Source organism: Neolamprologus brichardi, chromosome 6 (assembly GCF_056152115.1).
Source record: "Neolamprologus brichardi isolate AB-2024 chromosome 6, ASM5615211v1, whole genome shotgun sequence".
NCBI classification, from domain to species: domain Eukaryota; kingdom Metazoa; phylum Chordata; class Actinopteri; order Cichliformes; family Cichlidae; genus Neolamprologus; species Neolamprologus brichardi.
This window is the reverse complement of record NC_142109.1, coordinates 10,337,501-10,358,781: the sequence shown is the minus strand read 5'-3', so window position 1 is coordinate 10,358,781 and position 21,281 is coordinate 10,337,501. Positions and strand designations below refer to the sequence as shown.

General features: G+C 40.7%; 2 protein-coding genes across 3 annotated transcripts; both read left to right on the top strand.

The window, feature by feature from the left end:
* The first annotated feature begins 6,131 nt into the window (after window positions 1-6,131).
* Window positions 6,132-8,788, top strand: sfrp2 (secreted frizzled-related protein 2). The gene is made up of 3 exons (XM_006796129.3): window positions 6,132-6,717; window positions 6,943-7,023; window positions 7,223-8,788. The coding sequence occupies exons 1-3, from the start codon at window positions 6,216-6,218 to the stop codon at window positions 7,525-7,527; spliced, it is 888 nt and encodes a 295-aa protein (XP_006796192.1). The 5' UTR covers window positions 6,132-6,215; the 3' UTR covers window positions 7,528-8,788.
* Window positions 8,789-14,653: 5,865 nt separating this feature from the next.
* Window positions 14,654-18,043, top strand: tnip2 (TNFAIP3 interacting protein 2). Of its 2 annotated transcripts, none has more exons than XM_035910084.2 (6): window positions 14,654-15,306; window positions 15,558-15,860; window positions 15,970-16,059; window positions 16,242-16,505; window positions 16,632-16,748; window positions 16,878-18,043. In XM_035910084.2, exons 1-6 carry the CDS (start codon window positions 14,986-14,988, stop codon window positions 17,169-17,171), a joined length of 1,389 nt encoding a protein of 462 aa, XP_035765977.1. In that variant the 5' UTR covers window positions 14,654-14,985; the 3' UTR covers window positions 17,172-18,043. The 2 variants fall into 2 exon arrangements, with proteins under 2 accessions (XP_035765977.1, XP_006796193.1); XM_006796130.3 differs by having other exon boundaries at window positions 16,875-18,043.
* The last annotated feature ends 3,238 nt before the right edge of the window (window positions 18,044-21,281 follow it).

Sequence of the window (21,281 nt, the reverse complement as noted above, 5' to 3'; positions counted from 1 at the left end):
TTAAACATATATGCATTAGGAAGCACTTTACATATTTAAAAAAGTGCTCACAATAAAAAGCTAAGGAACCAAAACGTTCTTCATTGAGATGTTTTTATCAAGCAACAGGCGGCTACAGGTCGGGGCACAGTACTGAAGAGCGAGCTAAATGTGCTAAGATTTTTAAAAAACACAGTCACAGGAAATTAAAATGAACTTCGTGAAGTGCAGAGAGAAAGTGCTGAAGATTTAAAACATCATTACATAAAAGATGCTGAACAAAGAAGGCTATCACTCATTTCTGCAACACTATGCCCTGTGGTCACCACTTGTTTGGAGGCGATTTCTTTCTACAATAGCACAAGAACAATTTAAAGGCCTCGATTTCAGAAAAAGCTGCAATACAGTATTATTGTTATGAAAGGTGCTTTAGGAAGCTAGACCCAAAAAAGTCAGCTGCTAATGTATTTCTTAATTGACTCAAACTGTGAAGGACAAAATAATAAGCATTATTATTTCCACTATTTAAAATTACCTCATTCCTTTCTTTTGTCATTGTAACCGATTTGACAAGTAAATGGTGGCTATTGATGAGATAAGATAAGAAAAAAATGATTTTGCACTCAAGTTTTGCGAGTAAAAAAGCGAAGTTTTGGAGGGGTTTTAACTTTTGTGGAATGAGTGATTTGGAGAGGGGCAGGACTTTATGATGCTTTCCACCATATGGATGGAAAATTCTATACATGTAATTTAGAAAGCACTTTAGTGACTGCAGTTCTGTCACCGCAAAGCTGCTTGCACTTTGGTCTAAGTTGTAAATATTCCATCAGAGCCCTTCACGGTGTGAGTCTTCCAGTTTCAGTATGAGTCAGCGGTCAAAGAGAGAGACCCTACAGATAGACCTGCTCTCCGTGCTGATCCAGAAATATATATTTTGTCTCCTTTTGGTTGTAAAAAATAAACATTTTGTTGTTATTTCTGTTATTATTTCTTACCCAGCATGTGAGTAGTACTAATTACATGACTGTATACTAGTCCTCAGTAGAGCAGTAGTTAAACATTTTGACATTTTACTCATTTGTGAGGTTGCGTCAGGAAGGCCATACATCTGGTATAAGAATCTGACAAATATAGCATGTGTTGCTACCTGCTGTGGTTGATCCCTTATGAATAAAGAAACAGCTGAAAGTAACTTTTTAAAATCTAGATTATTTAATCTGTAAAGGAAAAACAACGACTATGGTAGTAATTCCTTTTTTTTTTTTTTTTTTTGCTATTTCAAGGCACTGCTCCTAATCAACAGCTTCAACCTCAAGCTTTTAGACTCTGAACCTTTGAAAACATCTTATGGTTAGCTGAACTCAGCTAACACCTGTTGCTGGGTGATACTCTACAGACATAAGAGTAGGATACACATACACACTAATTTGACATTCTGATAAAAAAAGATGTATTTCCATAAATGGTGGAGTTATTGCTGCCTTTAATCACCCAACAACGACTGGTCAAATCACACAAATACAAATAAATATTCTTACCCTCCACGTATTTGCCCATTTCTTTGTGCAATGCATGCATCTGTAATATGGATATGGTTATGCCAAAGCCTGGTATTTGTGTCCCAGCTGCTGTACTGAAACCCCATACTGAGTCAATTAGACCTGTACAATAGGAACATCAATTACGCCAAGCAGGCACAATCTATATAACTCAAGGGGCTCTAACGAGATTAATTCCTCTTGGATGGGATGAATTCCTTCCCAAATGTTTGTGTAGAAAAAGAGTAATTCAAGTTGACACGCTCATTAGTGCATTTCAAGACAATGTTCAGAGCCGTACAGTTGATTCTCAGTTTGATGCCTCTGAATATAAGTAAAGGTTATCAGTCAAGGTAGTTTCACAGTTAACACAAAGTAAAACCATCTCGGTAAAAATTAGTAAAGAATTTTGACTCCAGCTTGCAAAATTATTCATTATCATTGTTATTAATAATAACTTTATTTGTATAGTACTTTTTAAATCCCGTGGTTACAAAGTGCATCACAAAAATAAAAAAAATAAAAGCCACACATTAAATACAGACACATGCAGTCCAGCATACACACCTTACACATTAGATACAGATTATGGTCAAAATTAACAGGAGAAAGATCAAAGAAACACTAAACTATAAAAATGAGTTTTCTGCAGTCATTAAATAAAAACACACAGATTGAGCTGATCTGATAGGCTGAGGTAGTTTGAAAGTTTAAGTGCTCCAACCTCAAAAGCGTTGTTGCCTTTGGTTTTAAAATAAGAGAGTGGAACATTTAGGAGCCCCTAATCAGAAGATCAGTGAGGCTGATTGCTGTTATAAGGTCACAGTAGCTCTGCTATAAAGGCAGGAGCGTGTGTGTGTGTGTGTGTGTGTGTGTGTGTGTGTGTGTGTGTGTGTGTGTGTGTGTGTGTGTGTGTGTGTGTGTGTGTGTGTGCGTGTATGACATGGACTACTTTTTTCCTCAACTCAACACACAGTTGGTGTATCAGTGAGCAGTGACTGTAGCTGGATATGTGGGGGAGACTTACACCATGGAGCCACTGTTCATTATAATGAAAAACATGTCACCTGGTGCGGCGCTGTGCCTCATTCATGTGTTTCCTGTTTCAGACAGACAGTAATGGATGTCAGTGACACAGTGAAGGAAACTTGATTTGCCTTTGGCCGCAAATTTCATTCTTGGATCAATTTGTTTTTGTTTATGGCTTTTTAATGAGATTTGTTGACAATCAAAAATATATAAATGATTAGCAGACCTGTCCTCTCATTTACTGAAAGCTAATGTATGAATCTGTATGAGCCTGTCTGCGTGGAAATGGTAAAACAAAACATACCAAATGAAAAACAGCAGGCCTGCGTTTGCATCATAGTTTGCTGATGCTCCTCACACTAAGACGAGTCTTATAAACAGTCAATAAATTGATGTCTCGAAACATTTGCCCCTAGGGTCCAACTTTGTTTTGAGCTTTGCCCCAGTCTGTGATCATATCTGTCAGTAGTTTGAGTCTTTATGAAAGAAAAAAATGAAAGAAATGAGAGGAGCATTGTTAAGTAAAAACAGTCAAAGCATGGGGGCGAGGTTACTGAGCTAAAGATGAGATGACGAGCTGCTTCTCGATTTTACACAGAGTTGTAATGAGAACCTGCTGGGGTAACGCTCAGCTCACGTCTCCGCTGAGCCCCCAAACTTAAATGTCTGTGAAAGTGCATTTGTAATAGAGGCTTTGTGTTCGGAGAGATAAACCCTTAAACACGGTTAGACTTGATCCAGGCCATCCCCCACCCTTTGGATCTGGTTAATCTTTGATTTAAGACTTTGGTTCTTGTAATTTCCAAAGCTGAGATGATGCCCTGACGATGCATTCCTCTGTCTGTTCGCCCACATATTTTACATATGCGATTCTGCAGCATATCTCCCTAACGGTTTGCATATGAGGCCCAAAAGTGCATCATGAGCCTGCTTAAATCTGATCTTGTTTAGTGGCCCTGGGGGTAGATTTAGTAATGCGTTGCGCCATCGCAAACTGCACTTTGGTGAAAAAAAAAGTACTGTCAATACTTACAAAGAGAGTGCAGTGACAAGAGTGTGTATAAGAGCTGGGAACTACAACTGACCCTGATGCATATGTGTTTCTGGGAGTTCCTTTCCCAAGGTGCAAAAAAAGGGAGGAGAAATTTTAAATCAAGTGCACAAACTGATTTACTAACGTCTGCCACTGAAATTTACTATCAGCACAGGGCAAACCCATACTTATCTCACTTGGGCTTTAAGTTACTGTGTTTCCGTAGGTCACTTCCTGTTAAAAGGGAGTTTTTCCTTTCCACTTGTGCAAAGTGCTTGCTAAAGGGGGTGTCTGTGCATGGCGGGGCTGTATTATTGCTGCATTATTGTAGTCTTTACCTTACAATATAAAGCGCCTTGAGGTGACTCTTGTTGCGATTTGATATATACATAAACTTGAATTGAATTTGCTGGTGATAAGAGAAAATTAAAAGGAGAAGAATCTGAAACAGGTTACGAAACAAGTCTCTGGTATTTATGCTAATAATCGTGTTAAATTTCAAAGCCAAAAGTCTCCCTGCTTTGTTAGTTCAACCAAATTTAAAAAAATTACATAGCATTTAGGTCACTTACTCTAAGTGGGATATTGTCTATGAAGAATAGGTGAATTGCATGAGAACAAACAGGCACTGGATGAATGTTAAATGTATCCATCATAGTGCTATTAAACGTCTATTATTAAAAGTCTAATCCTCAACCCCCACAGCATTGCGCAGCTGCAGCTGTCATTGGGCCACGGAGGCAATGTGTAACATGTGCCACTGCAAAGGTTTTGTTTCATTGTTTTAAAAAAGAGTGTTGAAATTGCAGAAATTGTTTGACTTACTTTTAAGCAAAAGCATAAATCAAGATGTAAAAAAAGAAATTAACCAGCATAGTGAAACAGCTGTTTCCTAAGAAGCAAATGACATGATGCTGAAAATTCAAATGGATAATGAGAAGTTCATCACCCCAGAGGAACTATCATGCTGATGCTTCTCTCCACTTTTGAATGAATGCTTCAGTTATCTGCTGGACTACAGACCCGCTCCGCATCGCAATGTTTGTTCTTAGTTCTGGACAACAGTGGACGTCTATGGCACTTTGTGACATAAGCTACTAGTGGAGGAATTTCAGTGTGGCTTGGGAGGAGATTTATTCCAAATTAAGAAAAACATAAATCCTTAGATGTCACCTTTAATTTTGAGGGCATGCAACATTGCAATCCTGTTCTATTTTTTTCTACAATTATTATAAAGAAAATTATTTTATTTCAAATACAGGAAATACACCATTGGGACATGAACTCGCTAACACTGCTGCTGTCCTCTAACAATTCTTGGAAATAACTGCGGCTGTATGTGCAGGAGGTAAACGGTTTAACACTTCATGTAAGTGTGCAAAACTGTTCTTAAGATACTCTTTAGATGTGCCAGGTTCACCAAATCATTTATATATTCTGTCTTGTTTTCTTATGGAAAGAAAAACAGCAAAGCGAGCCCTTTCAAAACTGGCACACGTGGACTCATAAACTTTAATGACATGTTTGATTCAGAGCAAATAAACTACAACTGTGTTTTCAGTTCAAATACCTTTTTGACTAACACTTAGAACAAGTGACTCATAACCTTTCGGAATGATCGATGGAACAGAAAGGAGCACCGACAATACAGGAATCAGTGTGTGGCACTTAATGCTCCTCAGGTCTTCGCCACTGGAAACAAAAGCCACGTTGCTGCAGGGCTCTCAGGCAGCAGGCATCTCACAACAGATATCAGGATCTGGGTAAGTAAAAGCCAAAAGCATGTGCATATCTCCACGGGGGAGTAGCCTAAGGAGGAAAATATGTTTCTGTGATTTTGCTGAACAGATCCAAAGGCCAAAGTCCTAATTCATTTCAGCTCCATTCAAGTGAATGTGAAGAGGAAGTTCAAGCCTGAGAATAACCACGCTGCTGTCTGCAGACGTGACTGTAGCTCATGGGGGTCTGCGAGTGGACATGAGCCAGAGCTGCAGTGCCGGAGGAGGCAGATTTGGTTTCACCCCTGGGTGTGCTTTGTGCAGGTCTGCTTCTCACACCAGGGCAAACAATATTTCACCATGTGGTATGGAACCTGCAGACCTGCCCGAAGGATTTCACCACTCCTAATGATGGAAAATTAACGCTCCAGTGAACTGAGCTAAATGCCCCTACTGACATTTCTAAACTATTTGCAAAAAAAAAGAAAAAGAAAAGAAAACGGGGGATCACTCAGGATGAATGTCTGTTGATTTGGGCGTAATGAGGGGAACCTGTCAGACGCATTTGTTTTAATTTCCATGGAGAGCCAGAGATTAACTCGGGGGAGGGAAGCTGTCAAGAAAGCGACTGGTGATAAAATACTACGAGCCATAATTAGAAATCAAAAATGCCTCTACGCCCCAAAGGAGTAAGAATTTCGCGGGGAGGGGGGGGGTCTTTGACCGAGAAGACAAATTTGTCCACATGGTTCACCTGATAGGAGGAAAACCAAATGTGCTGAATGAAGAACAGGTCTTTGCGCATATTATACAGACTCCTCCCAGACATGCCGGGAAGAAAACCTCCTGTCACAGTAGAAACCTGCCACTGTCAGAAGCTCCGTCCAAAGCCTGAAACTTTCACATACACCAGACAGCATGAGAGCTTTGACTCCGACCGTGGCGGTGCTGTGGGTGATAACAATGCCCTGCCTGCAAGCAATCCACGGACTGTATAACTTCGGCCAGCATGAACTATTCTACAAGAAGAACAACTGCAAGGCAATCCCTGCAAATCTCCTGCTTTGCCACGATATAGAGTACACGGAGATGCGCCTCCCGAACCTGCTCGGACACGAAACCATGAACGAAGTACTGCAGCAAGCGTCGTCTTGGATCCCGCTGGTCCAGAAACAGTGTCACCCGGACACGAGAAAGTTCCTCTGCTCTCTTTTCGCTCCGGTCTGTCTGGACGATTTGGACGAGCCCATACAGCCGTGCCGGTCTCTCTGTGAAAACGTCAAGCGCGGCTGCGCGCCCGTGATGTCCGCCTTTGGCTTTCCGTGGCCAAAGATGCTGGACTGCGAGCGCTTCCCACTCGACAATGACCTGTGCATACCGCCTGCAAGCATCGACAGCTTTGCGCCAGCCACCAAAGAGGGTAACCAGGCGCAAACATTCTGCATGAATCCCAAATTCACTTTGAGGCACACTGGCTCAAAATTCACAAATATTTGCAGCTTTATAAAAAAAACGTAAAAAATAAATAAATAAATAAAAATTAAATTAATTAAAAATTAAAATCGACGCATGTGTTCGAGTCACGTATATTTAGTAAATGCACAAATCATTTTGTAATATTTGCCTCATTTGATTCCCGTTTCAGCGCCCAGGGTGTGCGATGCTTGCAAGGAAACTGATGAAAATGACAACGAAATTGTTGAGAACCTCTGCAAAAATGACTTTGGTAAGTCTCCCCAACCCTTGCATCAGAGCATTAAGGTCAGCATAGCTTAGGGGCCCCTGAGAGCTCGCCGAGTTGTCTCAGGGCAGCATGAAGAGGAGAATCAGTTAGGCCTCCACCCCTGCATGGATTTCCCACGTCTTTCATAAATGAGCATTTCCTTCACCTCTCGCTCTCTTTCTTCGTTCTGCATGCACTAAAGCTCTGAAAATCAAAGTGAAGGAGATCGCCTACATCAACGGCGACACCAAAATAGTGCCCGACACGAAGAGCAAGGCAATCTACATGGTGAACGGCGTGACGGAGCGAGACCTCAGGAAGACGGCGCTGTGGCTGAAGGACGGGCTGCAGTGTATCTGCGAGGAGATGGACGACATCAACGCCGCATACCTGGTCATGGGCCAGAAGATGGATGGCCATCTGGTCATCACCTCGCTGAAGCGCTGGCAGAAGGGACAGCGCGAGTTTAAAAGGATTTCACGCAGCGTCCGCAAGTTACAGTGCTAGGGAAGAGAGGGAGGAAGAGGTGGGGTGGGTACCTGCATGTTAAGGTTGAAGGTCAAGTTTTGTTGAGGGAGTCCTTCTTTTGTGGTCGCAGTTCTGGTTTTTCTGCTCTAGAGCGCAGCAAAGACGTTTGCCTGGCCCCAGAGGACGCACAACTTACTGTTTCTCTCATTGGTTTATCATTGAATACAGATAATGTTTAAAAAGAAGAAGAAGAAGTTGAAATGGAGTATAAAGTATAGATAAACACGCTTGAATAAACCAAAAATCTTTTATTTGACTCTAAAACTATAACTGGGATTTTTATTGTGAAAATCAGACTTCCAGACAGACTTCACTTCAGTTTGTACGCACCGGTAACATTGGTGCCCCCTAGCGGCCAATTTCAAACTGTGCGTCCTTCCCCAGCGAACGGTCTTTGCTGCGGCCCCATCAGTTACAGTTAATTGCACTCAGCTGCTGTCCAAGGTCCAGAGGAATCACAGATTACACGGAGAGAGTGAAAACTAGCAAAGCTTTGAGTCCAGGATTTAAACATGACTGACTCTACTAATCACTGGCAGATGTGGCATCCTGGTAAAGCTTTTAGGACGTTTTTCTCATCTTTTCCAGGAGGTCAAATCAGGTGTTAAATCTTTTAACATTATTGTTTTTTTAGCCGTCATTTCTATAAAAGCCCATTTAAAATCAACAACAACACGCAGACCTGGACAGCTTTAAGATCAGCAGTAACAGATCTGGTGATGTACTGCTTGGATTAAGTTAACGAAGTATTCTCATCTTATAGAAAGTCACTTCTGCCTCAGACGCTAACGCGGATTCATATACACAGTGCCCAGCGATTAAAGCTGTGATCCAGGGGTGCTTAGCGCGACATTCAAATATTTGTGGTTTTGTATTCCTACCATTTCCTCAAATGAGAGATAGCTGGCTATATTCTCTTCCCGTTCAGTATTTTAATAATTCTTGGTAAACGTTTTGTACTTGAGCAACTGCATAATTTTCTACCACCATATGATAAAAAATATTTTTTTACTCCTAAACATTCATGTGTCATGTAAACGTTCAACTTTGCATCTTCATTCTGAGTGACGCAAACTGCTTCTTGGTATTGATGATTGGACGGTTTTGTTGAGCAGGTAGTTTGGTAAATGCAAGTAACTGTGTGTTTGTGTGTGTGCTTGAAACATAAGTCATTTTGGATGTATTACAGTGTAAATATCAAATACTGTCATTTATTCTTGTGTAAAGTTTGCAGCAATTAAAAGATACAAAGTTAATATTTGAAATGAACCGGTCCATTGCTGTGCACGGGAGAGAGGTCGTTTTCCTACTTTAAAATCATGTTGATCCCACAGCTATAGGATAGAGAAACAGACTGATTTAACACTGCCATCTAGCGGAATTCACTGTTAAAAATCTGATCATAGATCACTGGATATGCACTCACCGGCCACTTTGTTAGGTACACCTGTTCAAATTCTCCTCTATGCAAACATCTCATCAGCCAATCACGTGGCAGCACGTTAGCGCATTTAGGCACGTAGGCATGGTCAAGATGACCTGGTGAAGTTCAAACCGTGCATCAGAATGAGGAAGAAAGGTAAGTTAAGCGTGTTTGAACATGGCATTTGTGAATATTTCAGAAGCTGCTGATCTGCTGGGGTTTTCCAAAACAGCCATCACTGGGGTTTACAGAGATGGTCCAAAAAAGAGAAAATATCCAGCGAGGGGCAGCAAAAATAATAGCAACTTGTTCGAACCAAAGTACACAGAAGAACATCTCTGAATGCACAACATATCAAATGTACACCTGTGGTGGGCTGCATCAACAGAAGTGGGAACCACTGCTGTCAACTGAAAACAGGAAACTGAGACTACAATTTGACCAGGCTCACCAAAACTGGCAACAGAAGACTGGAAAAACGTCGCCTGGTATGACGAGTTTTAATATCCTTTGCCACATTCGGCTGATAGGATCCAGATTTAGCATAAACATAATGAAAGCATGAAAACAATGGTTGAGGCTGCTGCTTGTGTAGTGGTGGTGGGGGTGTGCATTTTCTTGGCACACTTTGGGCCACATCCTACTTAAGTATCTTTTGATGGCTGCTCCCAGCAGAATAACTATGCCATATACCATGTCATGTTCTCACACTGTACACTGTACTCAAATGGTCTCCAGGGTCACCAGATCATAGTCTCAGTGTGCAGCCGACAAATCTGCAGCAATGCTATCACGTCAATATGGACTGATATCTCTAAGGAATGTTTCCAGCACCTTGTTGAAGAATTAAAGCATTTCGAACCAGGTACTAGCAAGCTGTGCCTAATACAGTGACCAGCAAGAAAATGAGACCAGTTTGTATTTCAACATTTAAATAATAAAAAAGTTAACAATTACAGGATAAATAAAATTAATTGTCTTATTGTAAGATTTGCTTCTGAACACATCAAGATTTATTCAACACCTTTAGTAGTTTTTTTTAAATCACTTGAAGCTCCAATCAATCGGTGTTTAAAAGGCAGAAAAAGAACAACTGACACTAGTAAATGTTCATTATTTTTGATTTTCTCTTTCATCTTTGATTGGTCACTCAATCTAAAGGCTTCTTACATTCATGATGAAAAGATTAATATTTTCACTTGAGGAGCTATTTTCTCTTATGTCCCGACTCATAAATTAAAGAAAGAGAAAGGACAAACACCCTCTAGATCAGGGGTGGGCAGTTCATCTAATATTGAGCAGAACTAAGTTCACCTTATCGTCCCCAGTTCTCATGTGGCCACTTGGGAAACCTAATTCCCCACTCCTGACCAGCAGTGTGGTCTAGCCCTTGATCTCAGAGATCTAAAAGAGAAAAAGGGAAGAGGAAACTGGAAAATAAGTGTTCTTTCCAAATTTTTCCAATCACCAAATGAAGCAATAGGTGACCAAATCAATTCCTGAGCCGACACAGGAAAAGCCCCAGCACATGATACCTCACCAAAAGTCTATACTGAACACAGAAAATAATAACCCAAGACCCATGAAAAGGTCAACAAAAAAGCCACAAACCAAGTTACTACCACACATCAAACAAACATAGCAACATGTAACAGAAGGCAATAGGAATCTGTTGCCACCACAACGCAAACAGTCACATAAAGCGTGGTCCTAAACCACAAAAGGGTTCTCAAAGTAAAGTAAACACACAAATGTCCAAGTACAAATGGAGACCCACACCCACACACATGATCACAAATAGCGTGGTCGATACCACAGAAAGTTATTTCATTCGCCTAGTGAGCAGCAGCCACAAGTGACCTACCAAAAGTGGGCCAACGCTAAATGTCACAACAGAAAAAGACTCACTTCATCTTTAAATAGCAACCGATAAATGTTAAAGCACACTCTTGGAAGTTCATCGAATGCTGTAACAAAAATAAAATATACTATATATTTTTATTATGATGGTGGATTATGGTAGTCCACCGCAAATACACAGCTTTCCTGCACTGAGCAGAAGACCATCAGTGGTCATATAAGACCAACAAAACCTGAAGACCTCTGTTTTAGGTTATCCGGCAACAGCCAACCATATATTCAATGACAAAAACCGACTTTTTAATGATTTCGTTGAACCTTTCTTTTTTCAAGATGGAAGGATTGTACAGCATGCCTCTTTAATGGTTTTTAAAAAACAAGAACTGGGTGCACAAGTTTGAATTGATTTTGATTTTCTTTAATCCACAGGCAAAATATTATACGTGGACTCACTTAAATCTTTTAATAACTGGTGCTGACGATTCCACAGTGTTTTTACCTTGACTAGGCCAAGGCCTATTAACTTCTCATTAGTGATCATACATGATTAATAACCGCTGACAGTTTCTTTTTACCAGCATACAGCATAGAAAGGATTTATTTGTTGCCACTAATTGGATTGACCAATACTCAGAACAATGGGGAAGTCCAAGAAACTCAATGAAGATCTAAGAAGTGAGAAAACAAGTTTGGAAGGTCTCTTGGAGCCATTTCTACCCAACTGCAAATTCCAAGAGCACCAGTTCAAACAGTTGTACACAAGTACAAATTATTTTTATGTGTCACCACTTTGCCCAGGTCTGGAAGAAGAGTATGACTCTTAGATGAAAGGAAATTGGTTGGGATATTCAAGAACAACCCAGGAACCACCAAACCTGCCATGAACTGGAAACACCAGTTGGAATACCAGCATTTACAGAGTTTTACATCATCGTGGACTGAGAGGGTGCCAACCAAGGAAAGAAGCCCCTGCTCCAAAATCAGAACCTTCAAGCTCAAGTGCAATTTGCAGCTGCCCACTTGGACGAGCCAAATACTTTGTGGAGAAAGGTTTTATGGCCAGATGAGACAAAGATTGAGCTATTTGGGCACACTGATAAGAGGAGGTTTGGAGGAGTAAAGGTGAGGCTTTCAAATCTAAGAATACTGTATCAACTGTCAAGTATTGTGGGGTAGCATCATGCTCTGTGGCTGTTTTGCTGCCAGTGGTACTGGGACATTGCACAAAGTGGATGGAATAATGAAAGAGGAGGAATATCTCCAAATTTACATCTTTCCCTCAAATCAAGAGCTAGATGGTTGAAACTTAGACGCAATTGGATCCAAGTTTGGGACTACGGTCCCAAACACACATCAAAAATGGATTTTGAATGGATAAAGCAGGTTAACATTAAGATTCTGGAATGGTCTTGACAAAGCCCCGACTTCAACTCTATGAAAATTTGTGGACTTTGCTTAAAAAAAGACAGGTTTGTGCTGGGAAAACAACCAATTTAGATAAACTCTGGCAACTCTTGGCAATTCTGCCAAGAAGAGCAGTCAAATATACAGCCAGAATTATGCCAGAAAGTTGTTGATGGCTGCCCAAAGCACCGAGGTGTAACTTACTAAGGGACATTTAAGTTGGCGTATATGCGTGTATTTGAGCTTATATGTCTAATTGTTAACCTGTGTGGATTACAGAAAATCCTAAATAAATTCAAACGTATACTTTCAATTTGTGTTTTTTGCGTCATTGAAATGTATGCTGTACAATCATTCCACCCTGGAAAAGAAAAGTTGAGAGAAATTGCCACGATATTCATGCCGACAATGAATCTTTGTCAGTGCTGCACCCGGCTTGAGGAAGCTTTAAGCACTAACCTTGGAAAGAGGCACCAGACCACAGATATATTTAACTACTGAACTTTAAAGTGTTATCGTGTAAGTGTTATGGGGGCATAACGCTTACATGATTATTATAACTGTTGGTGCTTCATTTTCCATGGACTTACTGTTTCAGCATTGCAAGAAGTACTTAACAAGGCCTCTTTTCATAGCGGAAACTCTGAAGTTTATATATTTCCATTCTACAAGTTACTGTACTACTTAACATGAATGGTGTTTAAGGTGTTTTGCCACCTGTTCACAAGGTGTCAACCGATGACTCTTTCAGGAAGTCCCAGACATTTTACTGTCACATGAGTTCTGAGACCTGCCAATCACATGAATGAAGGTGTGAATCATCAATAAGAAGGGGTGGTGTTGCTAGGGTGAGACTGTAAAAGAAGGCCATAGAGAACTGAAATGATTCAGGTCAGCATTAGGTTTTTTTATAGACAGAATCTTTTGTGGAAGTTAGTTTCCACCCTGACACTTCTTCCCACCTTCCTACAATTTTTTACACGCTTTACACCTCAATTCTTGCTATTGTAACAAGTGTCACATGACTGCCATGTGACATTAAAAGGCATTAAGCTTCACACCTCTCATGTCTCTTGGTGTGATTGACCCAGAAATACCTGGGACTCCCCACTGGCCAATACAACTGATGAACACTCTTGGTCTTTAACTCGGTACTCCTACTGTCTAGACAGTAGTTTCATTTTGACCCAATAATGCTTAGTACACTCTTCTTGTAGTCCAGCGATGAACCTAAATGGAGCACATGTAGTAAGTGTGACCTATATATGCTAGTTACTGTGCATTTTCTTTAAAGTGTCTGAGAAAAAGGTTACACACGTAAACTTGGAACAGTTTCAGCTAAACGATTACACACACTGTACTCTATTGGGTGTATTTATTTATTTATTTATTACCTCCACATAAATATCTAGGTTCTTGGGACCCGTATTAAGACTATACATCCAAAGCACACATTAATTGCTAAAAGCACATCAGTCCATGATTCAACAGTATGTGTTACATCTGTATTTTATACAAAATTGCATAAAAATAAAGCCAGCTACAAACTGCAACAACAAGTATAATGAATTAATTTGTAATAATTTTGGAATCAGTGGTGTAATTAATGTGTAATTACGTTTTTGTAGTGAACCCTTTTTTATGTAGCACTTAAAAAAGAGAAAATGCATAAGAAAAGTAAAGATCATGATCCGTTTATTCATGAGTATTCCCATTTTGCAGTACCAAGAGGTCAACATGAACTGGAGCTGCTTCCAGTACAGCTTGGGTAAATTCTTGATTTGCTACCGTAAGAGACATTGTGTCACTTCCCAAAATTTCAGAACAAAAACCAAACAAACACACACAAAAACGGGATGACAATGTTCAGTCATAAACCGCTGCATCCTAAAATCAGCCATTAATACGGCACTGGTGTGGTCCTTAATGCGTAATTCTTTGAATGACAATGCATTGCGGTGCATTTAAAGCTGTGGGAAAAATTAAAGCCTGACAAAAATGAGTGGCGCGCATGGGGAATTTGTTATGACACTACGAGTAAATGCCCTAATGTGACTTTTAGGGGACTGAATGTGTAAAAACCCGGTAAACTACCGCTGGGAAATTAGCGTTTTTCATTTAGTATTATCTGATATTCCTTTCAATATTATAGTTTATACTTTCTGTAGAAACCTACAGCAAGCAGCATTTGGGTTGTATAAAATAAAGTTGACTAAAGCGCAAGCCATTCCCTTTTCTCCCTTTTAAACCAAAGCTATGCATCCTTATAATAATGGTGGCACTAATAAAACACCGGTAAACACTTTTTTTTAAAACATAACTTAATTTTTGTTCGCTCTAACTAGGAGTAGTAGATCTTCCGACGTAAATGAAAGCAGCAATCGTCTCTCTTTTTTTTCAGCCTTTAAGAGACCTAGCTTAAACTTTTAGCTACATTTAAAATATGTGTTTCTTTGTTTACCAAGTTGTGCCAAGACGCTATAAAATGTTTTTTTTCTACCTGTGGATATCTACACTGAACCTTTTTGAACACAAGCATGGCTCCTTTTTGACGAAGCTCAAAAAACTCCGCGGGGAAGTTCCCTAGGAAATCCCCGAAGACGGTTCGGGGGATATTATTCTCTGATGAGCCAAATTTGAGACAATTGACGACGTTGGTCTTTTTCTAAAGACACGGGGCTCGAGGCAGAGGCGTCAAATGCTGGATTTTTAAGAGACTGGTGCGTCTGTCAAAGTCTACAAAACCCGCAATGGATAACGTCAGTATAAACAACACGGATAACGACATGCTCAGAGACAAAATGCGGAGTTACAGCGTGCTTAATACTCTGTATCATGAGACGCGGCAGGAAATAGACCTTCTGAACAGACAGATCTCTGTAAAGGACGGTGTTATTGCAGATTTAAAAGCCAGGCTGGGGAGACACGAGAGGCTCTACATGACGGTGGGAGATAAGGAGTCTGTGCTCATCAGTCCGTCCAACTCTTTGGTGGAGAGTTTACTCAATGAAATATGCAAACTAAAACAGAAGAAGAACGAAGGGGACTTGAAGGCAGCCCGACAAGCTGAGGTAAAAACATGCTGAAGATTGTACACAGTCGATGTTTCTCCCTACAGCTCTAATCAGTGATTTATAACCATATATAGATTTTTTTATATATCAGTTTGTTACCCTGAACTGTAAGCTGCTGTCTACTGTGACGCGTTCATTTTACAGCCTCTACTGGAGAAGTGTTCAGGGAACAAAACATAGAGCATATCTGACATATCAGTTGCAAGCTGTTGTTGCCATGCCATGAATCTGTCATCATTGTTCCTCAGGAGATCCAGAGGCTGAACACTCAGCTCAGGGAGAAAGAGCTGGAGCTGGAGACCATCAGATGTCAGCCGGACCACGAGAAGGACCGGGAGATCCAAAGGCTACGGGTAGCCTTGCAGGAGAGGGAGCAGGCCGAGGCCACCAGAAGTGTCCTCTGTACCTCCCTGGCCGAGGAGGCCGACCAGCTACGCAGGCAGCTCGGTGCAACTGTTAAGGTGTGCCAGGAGCTGATGGCGAGACTGGAGAAAGACAAAAGGGGAGGAGGAGAAGTGGAAGATGTGGCCCTTACGCAAAAGAATGCAGAGGTGCTTTTGTTGCTTTTGTAATTTCTTTTTTAAATAGCTTTATAATACAGCTATTTGTTTTCAACTTTTCAGGGTCTTGTTGTAACCTCTGTTTTCTAATCTTTTACAGGTGCCAGAGTCCTCTGAGATGGGTAGTGTTAATGCCCAAATCCGTCAGCTTCAGGAGGAGAATCAACAGCTAAAGCAGCGTGTGGCATACGTGAGTCTCATTAGTGTTATCTGAAATCAGTCAGGAAAAAAAATTGACATGTGATCTAATTATGTCCTTAAAGAAACACATTTCAATTACTTTTGCGCACAATATTAACACTCCAGTGGTGGAATATAAAACATGGTGCATGATGGAAGGTGTGACGTTTTGTTTTTTTAATTTCCTTTTAGGTACAAAGCCTGAATACTCAGTGGCAGAAGTATGACTCCAGCAGGGAGGACTATATAAGAGGTTTATGTCAGAGGCTGAAGGACAGCACCGGGCAGGGCTTGATGCCTGCGATGGGCTCCACCAACACTGGATTGCTTCATCAGGAGATTTCCAGGCTCAACGGCTTACTGGAGGAGAAAATGAGGGAGTGTGCACGGCTTGCTAGAGAAATGGATGACATCAGAAGACAAGACAAGGAGCAAATTCAGACACTTGAGCAACAGGTTGGTGCGATTTCATGCCTGGTGATTGGCTGAGTTCTGCTAAGCGTGGTTATAGTGTCAAATAACTAAATATGAAACTAAATGTGAAAGATAATTTTTTTTTTTACTTTTTTTTTGCTTCCTAAGGTTCTTATCTACACCGATGACTTTAAGTCAGAGCGTGCGGACAGGGAGCGAGCGCAGGGCCAGATTGATGCCCTGAAGGAGCAGGTTTCTCAGCTAAAACAGCAGCTGCACAAACAGGTGAGACAACAGCCCTGCACTTAGGTGCATGAGTGCCTCGACAGAAGCACGGACTTCCTTTTACTTGTTACCACCGTCCAGTACGTGTAGCTTGTGCTGACAGTGTACGTGCCTCCCTGTCTTCAGCAGGGAGCTAGCAGAGAGAGCAGAGACGTGGTTCCCTTGTGTCACGTGCACATAGGACACAGGATCTCCTCAAAGCGAAGTAAGGACACGTCAGAGCCTCTGTTGAGGACCACTGCTGAGAGGCGGCAGCAGCACCAGCAGCACCAGCAACCTGCAGCTGCGGCGGCAACCCCAAACTCTGCCTGGAACGAACACCCAGGCATGTCAGAGTTGCAGTGCCCGCAGTGCCTCGCCACGTTCAGCGACACAAAAGCTGCAGAGTACCTGAACCACTGCTTAGAGTGTGCCCGAGTGTAAATGGAAGAACACTGATTTGGAAATAACAGTCATTTCTTACTGACAGTAACTGAACACTGAAGACCAGCACTACACTGCAGAAAATACCCCGAGTGGAGATTCCAATTCTGAGAAGCTTGACTACAAATCAAACAACTGACTTACCTTTTTTTCTTTTTTTTGTACATAGAGAAACAAATCTGTACAATTGGCATATATATATATATATATATATTATATAGTTGTTGGTTTTTTTTTTTTTAGTTTTTATCCAATGTCAGGTTCTAAGAGTACTCCTGTGGCATTGCGGGAGATTATTGTAGTGGGGAAGAGGATTACTGATGCAATATACATGGAATATAATATACCTCAGTGTCAAATTACAAACCTGTTGCACTTTTTTGACATTTAGTTTAAAACTTAATCGTGGAGTCGTACGATGAAAGAGATTCACGATGCATAAGCTTCTTATTTTGCATCTAGATGATAATGTGGTGCTATTGAACTTGACATGTTTCTATTTTGTAAAGTATATATTCTTAATAACAGATTTACAACTATGTAACTATTCATATTTATTCTTATTGTTTAAATGGCAAATCATTTTATTGCAATATTTGGTTGCCTTCCCCCACCCCACCAAAGCCATTAAATATATATATTTTTGGTAAAAGTTTGGGATACAAAAACAGCAACAAAAAAACGTGGTTGAACCAGAAACAGATGTTGGAGATCAAATTTTGATCGACTTGTGTAAAGATTGCATCTCAACTGGCAGTATGCTTATTTGTGGAGATGTGTTGTTTCTGTGGCGGCAGTACCTTATTTTTGTAATAAAAGACAGTTTACCCACACACGTTATCTTATGGTGATTTATAGATGGGGTGGTATTTTTAATTCTCGAGATAGACAGCACCCAAGATCCTAGCCGCTTAACCACGAAAATTCTGGCACTTCTTAATCTGTGTGCATGTCTTTTTAGCATGTCACGTGTGTTTTTTATGTGTGTGTGTGTGCCTGGTGGAAAACCCCTTCCCAGTGTTGCCTGAATGGGCACGCTGTACTGTGACAGCCAGATTCCCAGCTGTTATGTAGCTGAAGCAAACACTACAGGGGTACTGAGAGCAGCGAGCAGATACAAGGGCTCAAGTTACATGCAAACCCTCAGCAAATGCCTGCATATCAGTCAGTGTCTGAAAGATCGTGCATTCAGTCACGGTGAAGTATCAGTTTGACACACACGGACCAACTGTGCTGTTTGGTGAATCACTTGTCATGGGTTTGGTGAAGTAAGTGCAGGAAGCTGGACATCCCCTGTTTTTAAAAAGGAAGTGAACAGACGCAGTCAAACAGCTGCGGTACTTTTGTGTGAACGAAAACGTACCTACCTTTGCTGCAGTGTGGTTTTTTTTGTTCAGGCCATGGGCACATTTTAGGACTGGATTAGAGCCTTTGAAAGAAAACATGTTTTTCTAAGGTCTTTTAACGTAAACTTTCAACAACGAAGCAACTTCTTTCTCAATTCGGTACTCTCAGGCAGGGTTTGCCCCTTTTTTTAGCTTCTTTAGCAAGCTAGTTTTGTGCAACTTTCAACTACTGTTTCTCACTCGCAACAACTGGACATTTTTAGGATAGTAAAAGACCCATAGTCTTACCTCAGACATTTGTCAGTGAGTTTTCTAACACCATAACTTATTTACTCATTTATGTTGTGCTTTTCATCCACTGTTAACTGGTTTTATCTTTATTACTTTTACTACTATTACTCCCTTTAAGCTAATCTCCTTCTAATTGGCTGTCCCTGACAAACGAAAAGGTCAACTAAATCTGTGTCCACTTGGGATGATCATATTAAGACATTAGGATGTCATATTGCCAGCCAAGAGTAGAAGAAACCGTAGCAAATTGAGAATTTAGAGCAGTCTAAAGCCTGAGCTTTTAGCTCATTGGAATTACTTTGAAACTCTGGCCACATTTAACCCGCTGGGGTGTACATCATCATTGGTCATAACCTTAATTCTCTCCTAACCTTAGATTGTCGAGGAGGCAAAAAAAGTCTGTCAGTTAGGATGATTATTTTCTCTGCTACACGATGGCCAAGGCTCTGGGAAACAGGTTAATAAAAGCAAAAAGTTGATATTTTGATTTCCTAATGCTAGAGTTGCCTCATCCATCGAGTGGACAGTTGACAGAAGAGGAGGCTAAGGGTTAGAGTCAGGGTCAGGGTTGGGGTAGTCATTGATCACTTGGACTTAAGAGGGTTAGTATGACCACTTGACCTTTCCTTGTCCACAACTGTAACAAAGACAGAGGAAAAGCACAATATTTCCTGTATACCAATAAAATTACAATCAATTCATTTGAACTTTTTTTATATATATATCAATACATTTTTGCTTCTGTTTTTTTTTTTTTAATTCTTGCATGTCAAGAGATATTGATATGCTCATATTCACTGTCAGTACAGTGAATATGACACAAACACAAACGTATGTATGACCTAATAATCCAAGACTTAATTTGTAGGGAGTTTATGGGTCATTTGTGATCATTAGACAGAACCAGGCTAGGCTTGGTTTCAGTCTTCGCGTTGAAGTTTGTGGCAGACATTCTAGCAACAGTAGAAATAAGGTTATTGTGGTTACGGAAAACGCTTTAAGTAAAAAGCAGTGAAACTGACTACTACTGTAAACAAATTAACGCTTCAAAGCGGGTACAGCACCCAAGTCCCCAAGGTTTTGAAAAGCTACCAGACGGCATCACATGTTTCCTTACTCATCAGCTAACTGGGGGAGATACTGGTGACTGTATCAGTTTCCAACACATTTACACACATTTTCATTTACATAACACACTACCTTGACTCCAGTTTAGAAGCCCACGGAATAACTGGTTCCAATTTTGGCTTTGAAGGGTAACTTTAGCATCTCGCCTATAAGGCAACCACAGGAACACTGGTAGAAATACACACAGGACAAAAAAAGACCACGAGCTGCCATCTGGGGATTCTCCCCCGCCACCAAACACCTACACATTTTCAACAGGGTCTATAAGTGACTGAATTGTCACACACGCCGAGGCTCTACACACCAATCTGAGAGTGGAAAAAAATAAGTCACACGTCCCCACCTGAATGTCTGGGAACTTTTTCTAAGAAATAAAGAATAAAAAAGAAAGGTTACAGTGGTAGACCAGTTCCTGTTGGAAACAGGTTTCAAAGCATCAGGATGTAATGACTGACGTAGCTTTCACAGCTACTTGAACAGAGAGGGAGAACTTCAACCTGACTTTAGTCTGACACTTATCCAAGCAAATACAGAATAGATGTTTACAACCTTTAATCGTCTGTGTATCCTAAAAGAATGGGAATTTCCCGCCATCGCGAGGGAATTCCCGAAAAGCACATACGTTTAGTTGAAATGGAACACAGTAGACTTGGGAAAATCATTTTATTTTAACATTTATAGGCTTAGATCACTGGTATTAGTGCCTACTTCTTCTTCTTTTTTAGGATCCCTGGTGAGGAAGTCCAAGGTTTCAGCCATCAAAAGCGACACTGTGGCAGACTGTGAAGCCAGTAAGGAAGAGGGGATTCCCTCCTTAGAAATGTATGTGATCCCGAAGTGCTCCAGGCACTTAACAATGAAAAGCCCAGCTTTCTGATTACAAGCTTTGAGGCGGATCTGATGTCTTTAATAACCCGCTGACGCTCACCCCTGTCATTGTCAGACTGATCTGCGTACACAGTTTTGTTTACCTTTATTCATCAAGTCAGCTTCAACAAAAAAGTCTATTTTTTTTGTAAGAGACATCATAAAGCAAGTAAGTAATTTTTACCTGCATGTGGGATTTTTTTTTATTTTTCTATTAATTGCATAAACATGTTGACGAAAGCGGCCTTTATCTCTGCATTTATCAAAACACACACTGCACCATTTTCTCATAATATTTAGATCACGGCCTACATTTGCACCTCGTATTTTTCTAGGTGTTTTTGCCCTCTGTACATTTGCGTACTTTTGCGCAGCATTTACATAATGTGGTAGATCCGATCTTACATCACCGGTGACTGAGAGCAAGGCCACGCTATAAACAGCCAGACAGTCATTCATAACTGAAATATTTTTGAGT

Bases quoted from the DNA above. Each gene is read 5' to 3' on its own strand.
- sfrp2 (XM_006796129.3), top strand. From the start codon at position 6,216: ATGAGAGCTTTGACTCCGACCGTGGCGGTGCTGTGGGTGATAACAATG. The intron at 6,718-6,942 runs GTAACCAGGCGC...TTCCCGTTTCAG, and splicing joins TGCGCCAGCCACCAAAGAGG to CGCCCAGGGTGTGCGATGCT. The intron at 7,024-7,222 runs GTAAGTCTCCCC...CATGCACTAAAG, and splicing joins CCTCTGCAAAAATGACTTTG to CTCTGAAAATCAAAGTGAAG.
- tnip2 (XM_006796130.3), top strand. From the start codon at position 14,986: ATGGATAACGTCAGTATAAACAACACGGATAACGACATGCTCAGAGAC. The intron at 16,060-16,241 runs GTGAGTCTCATT...ATTTCCTTTTAG, and splicing joins TAAAGCAGCGTGTGGCATAC to GTACAAAGCCTGAATACTCA. The intron at 16,749-16,874 runs GTGAGACAACAG...CCCTGTCTTCAG, and splicing joins AACAGCAGCTGCACAAACAG to CAGGGAGCTAGCAGAGAGAG.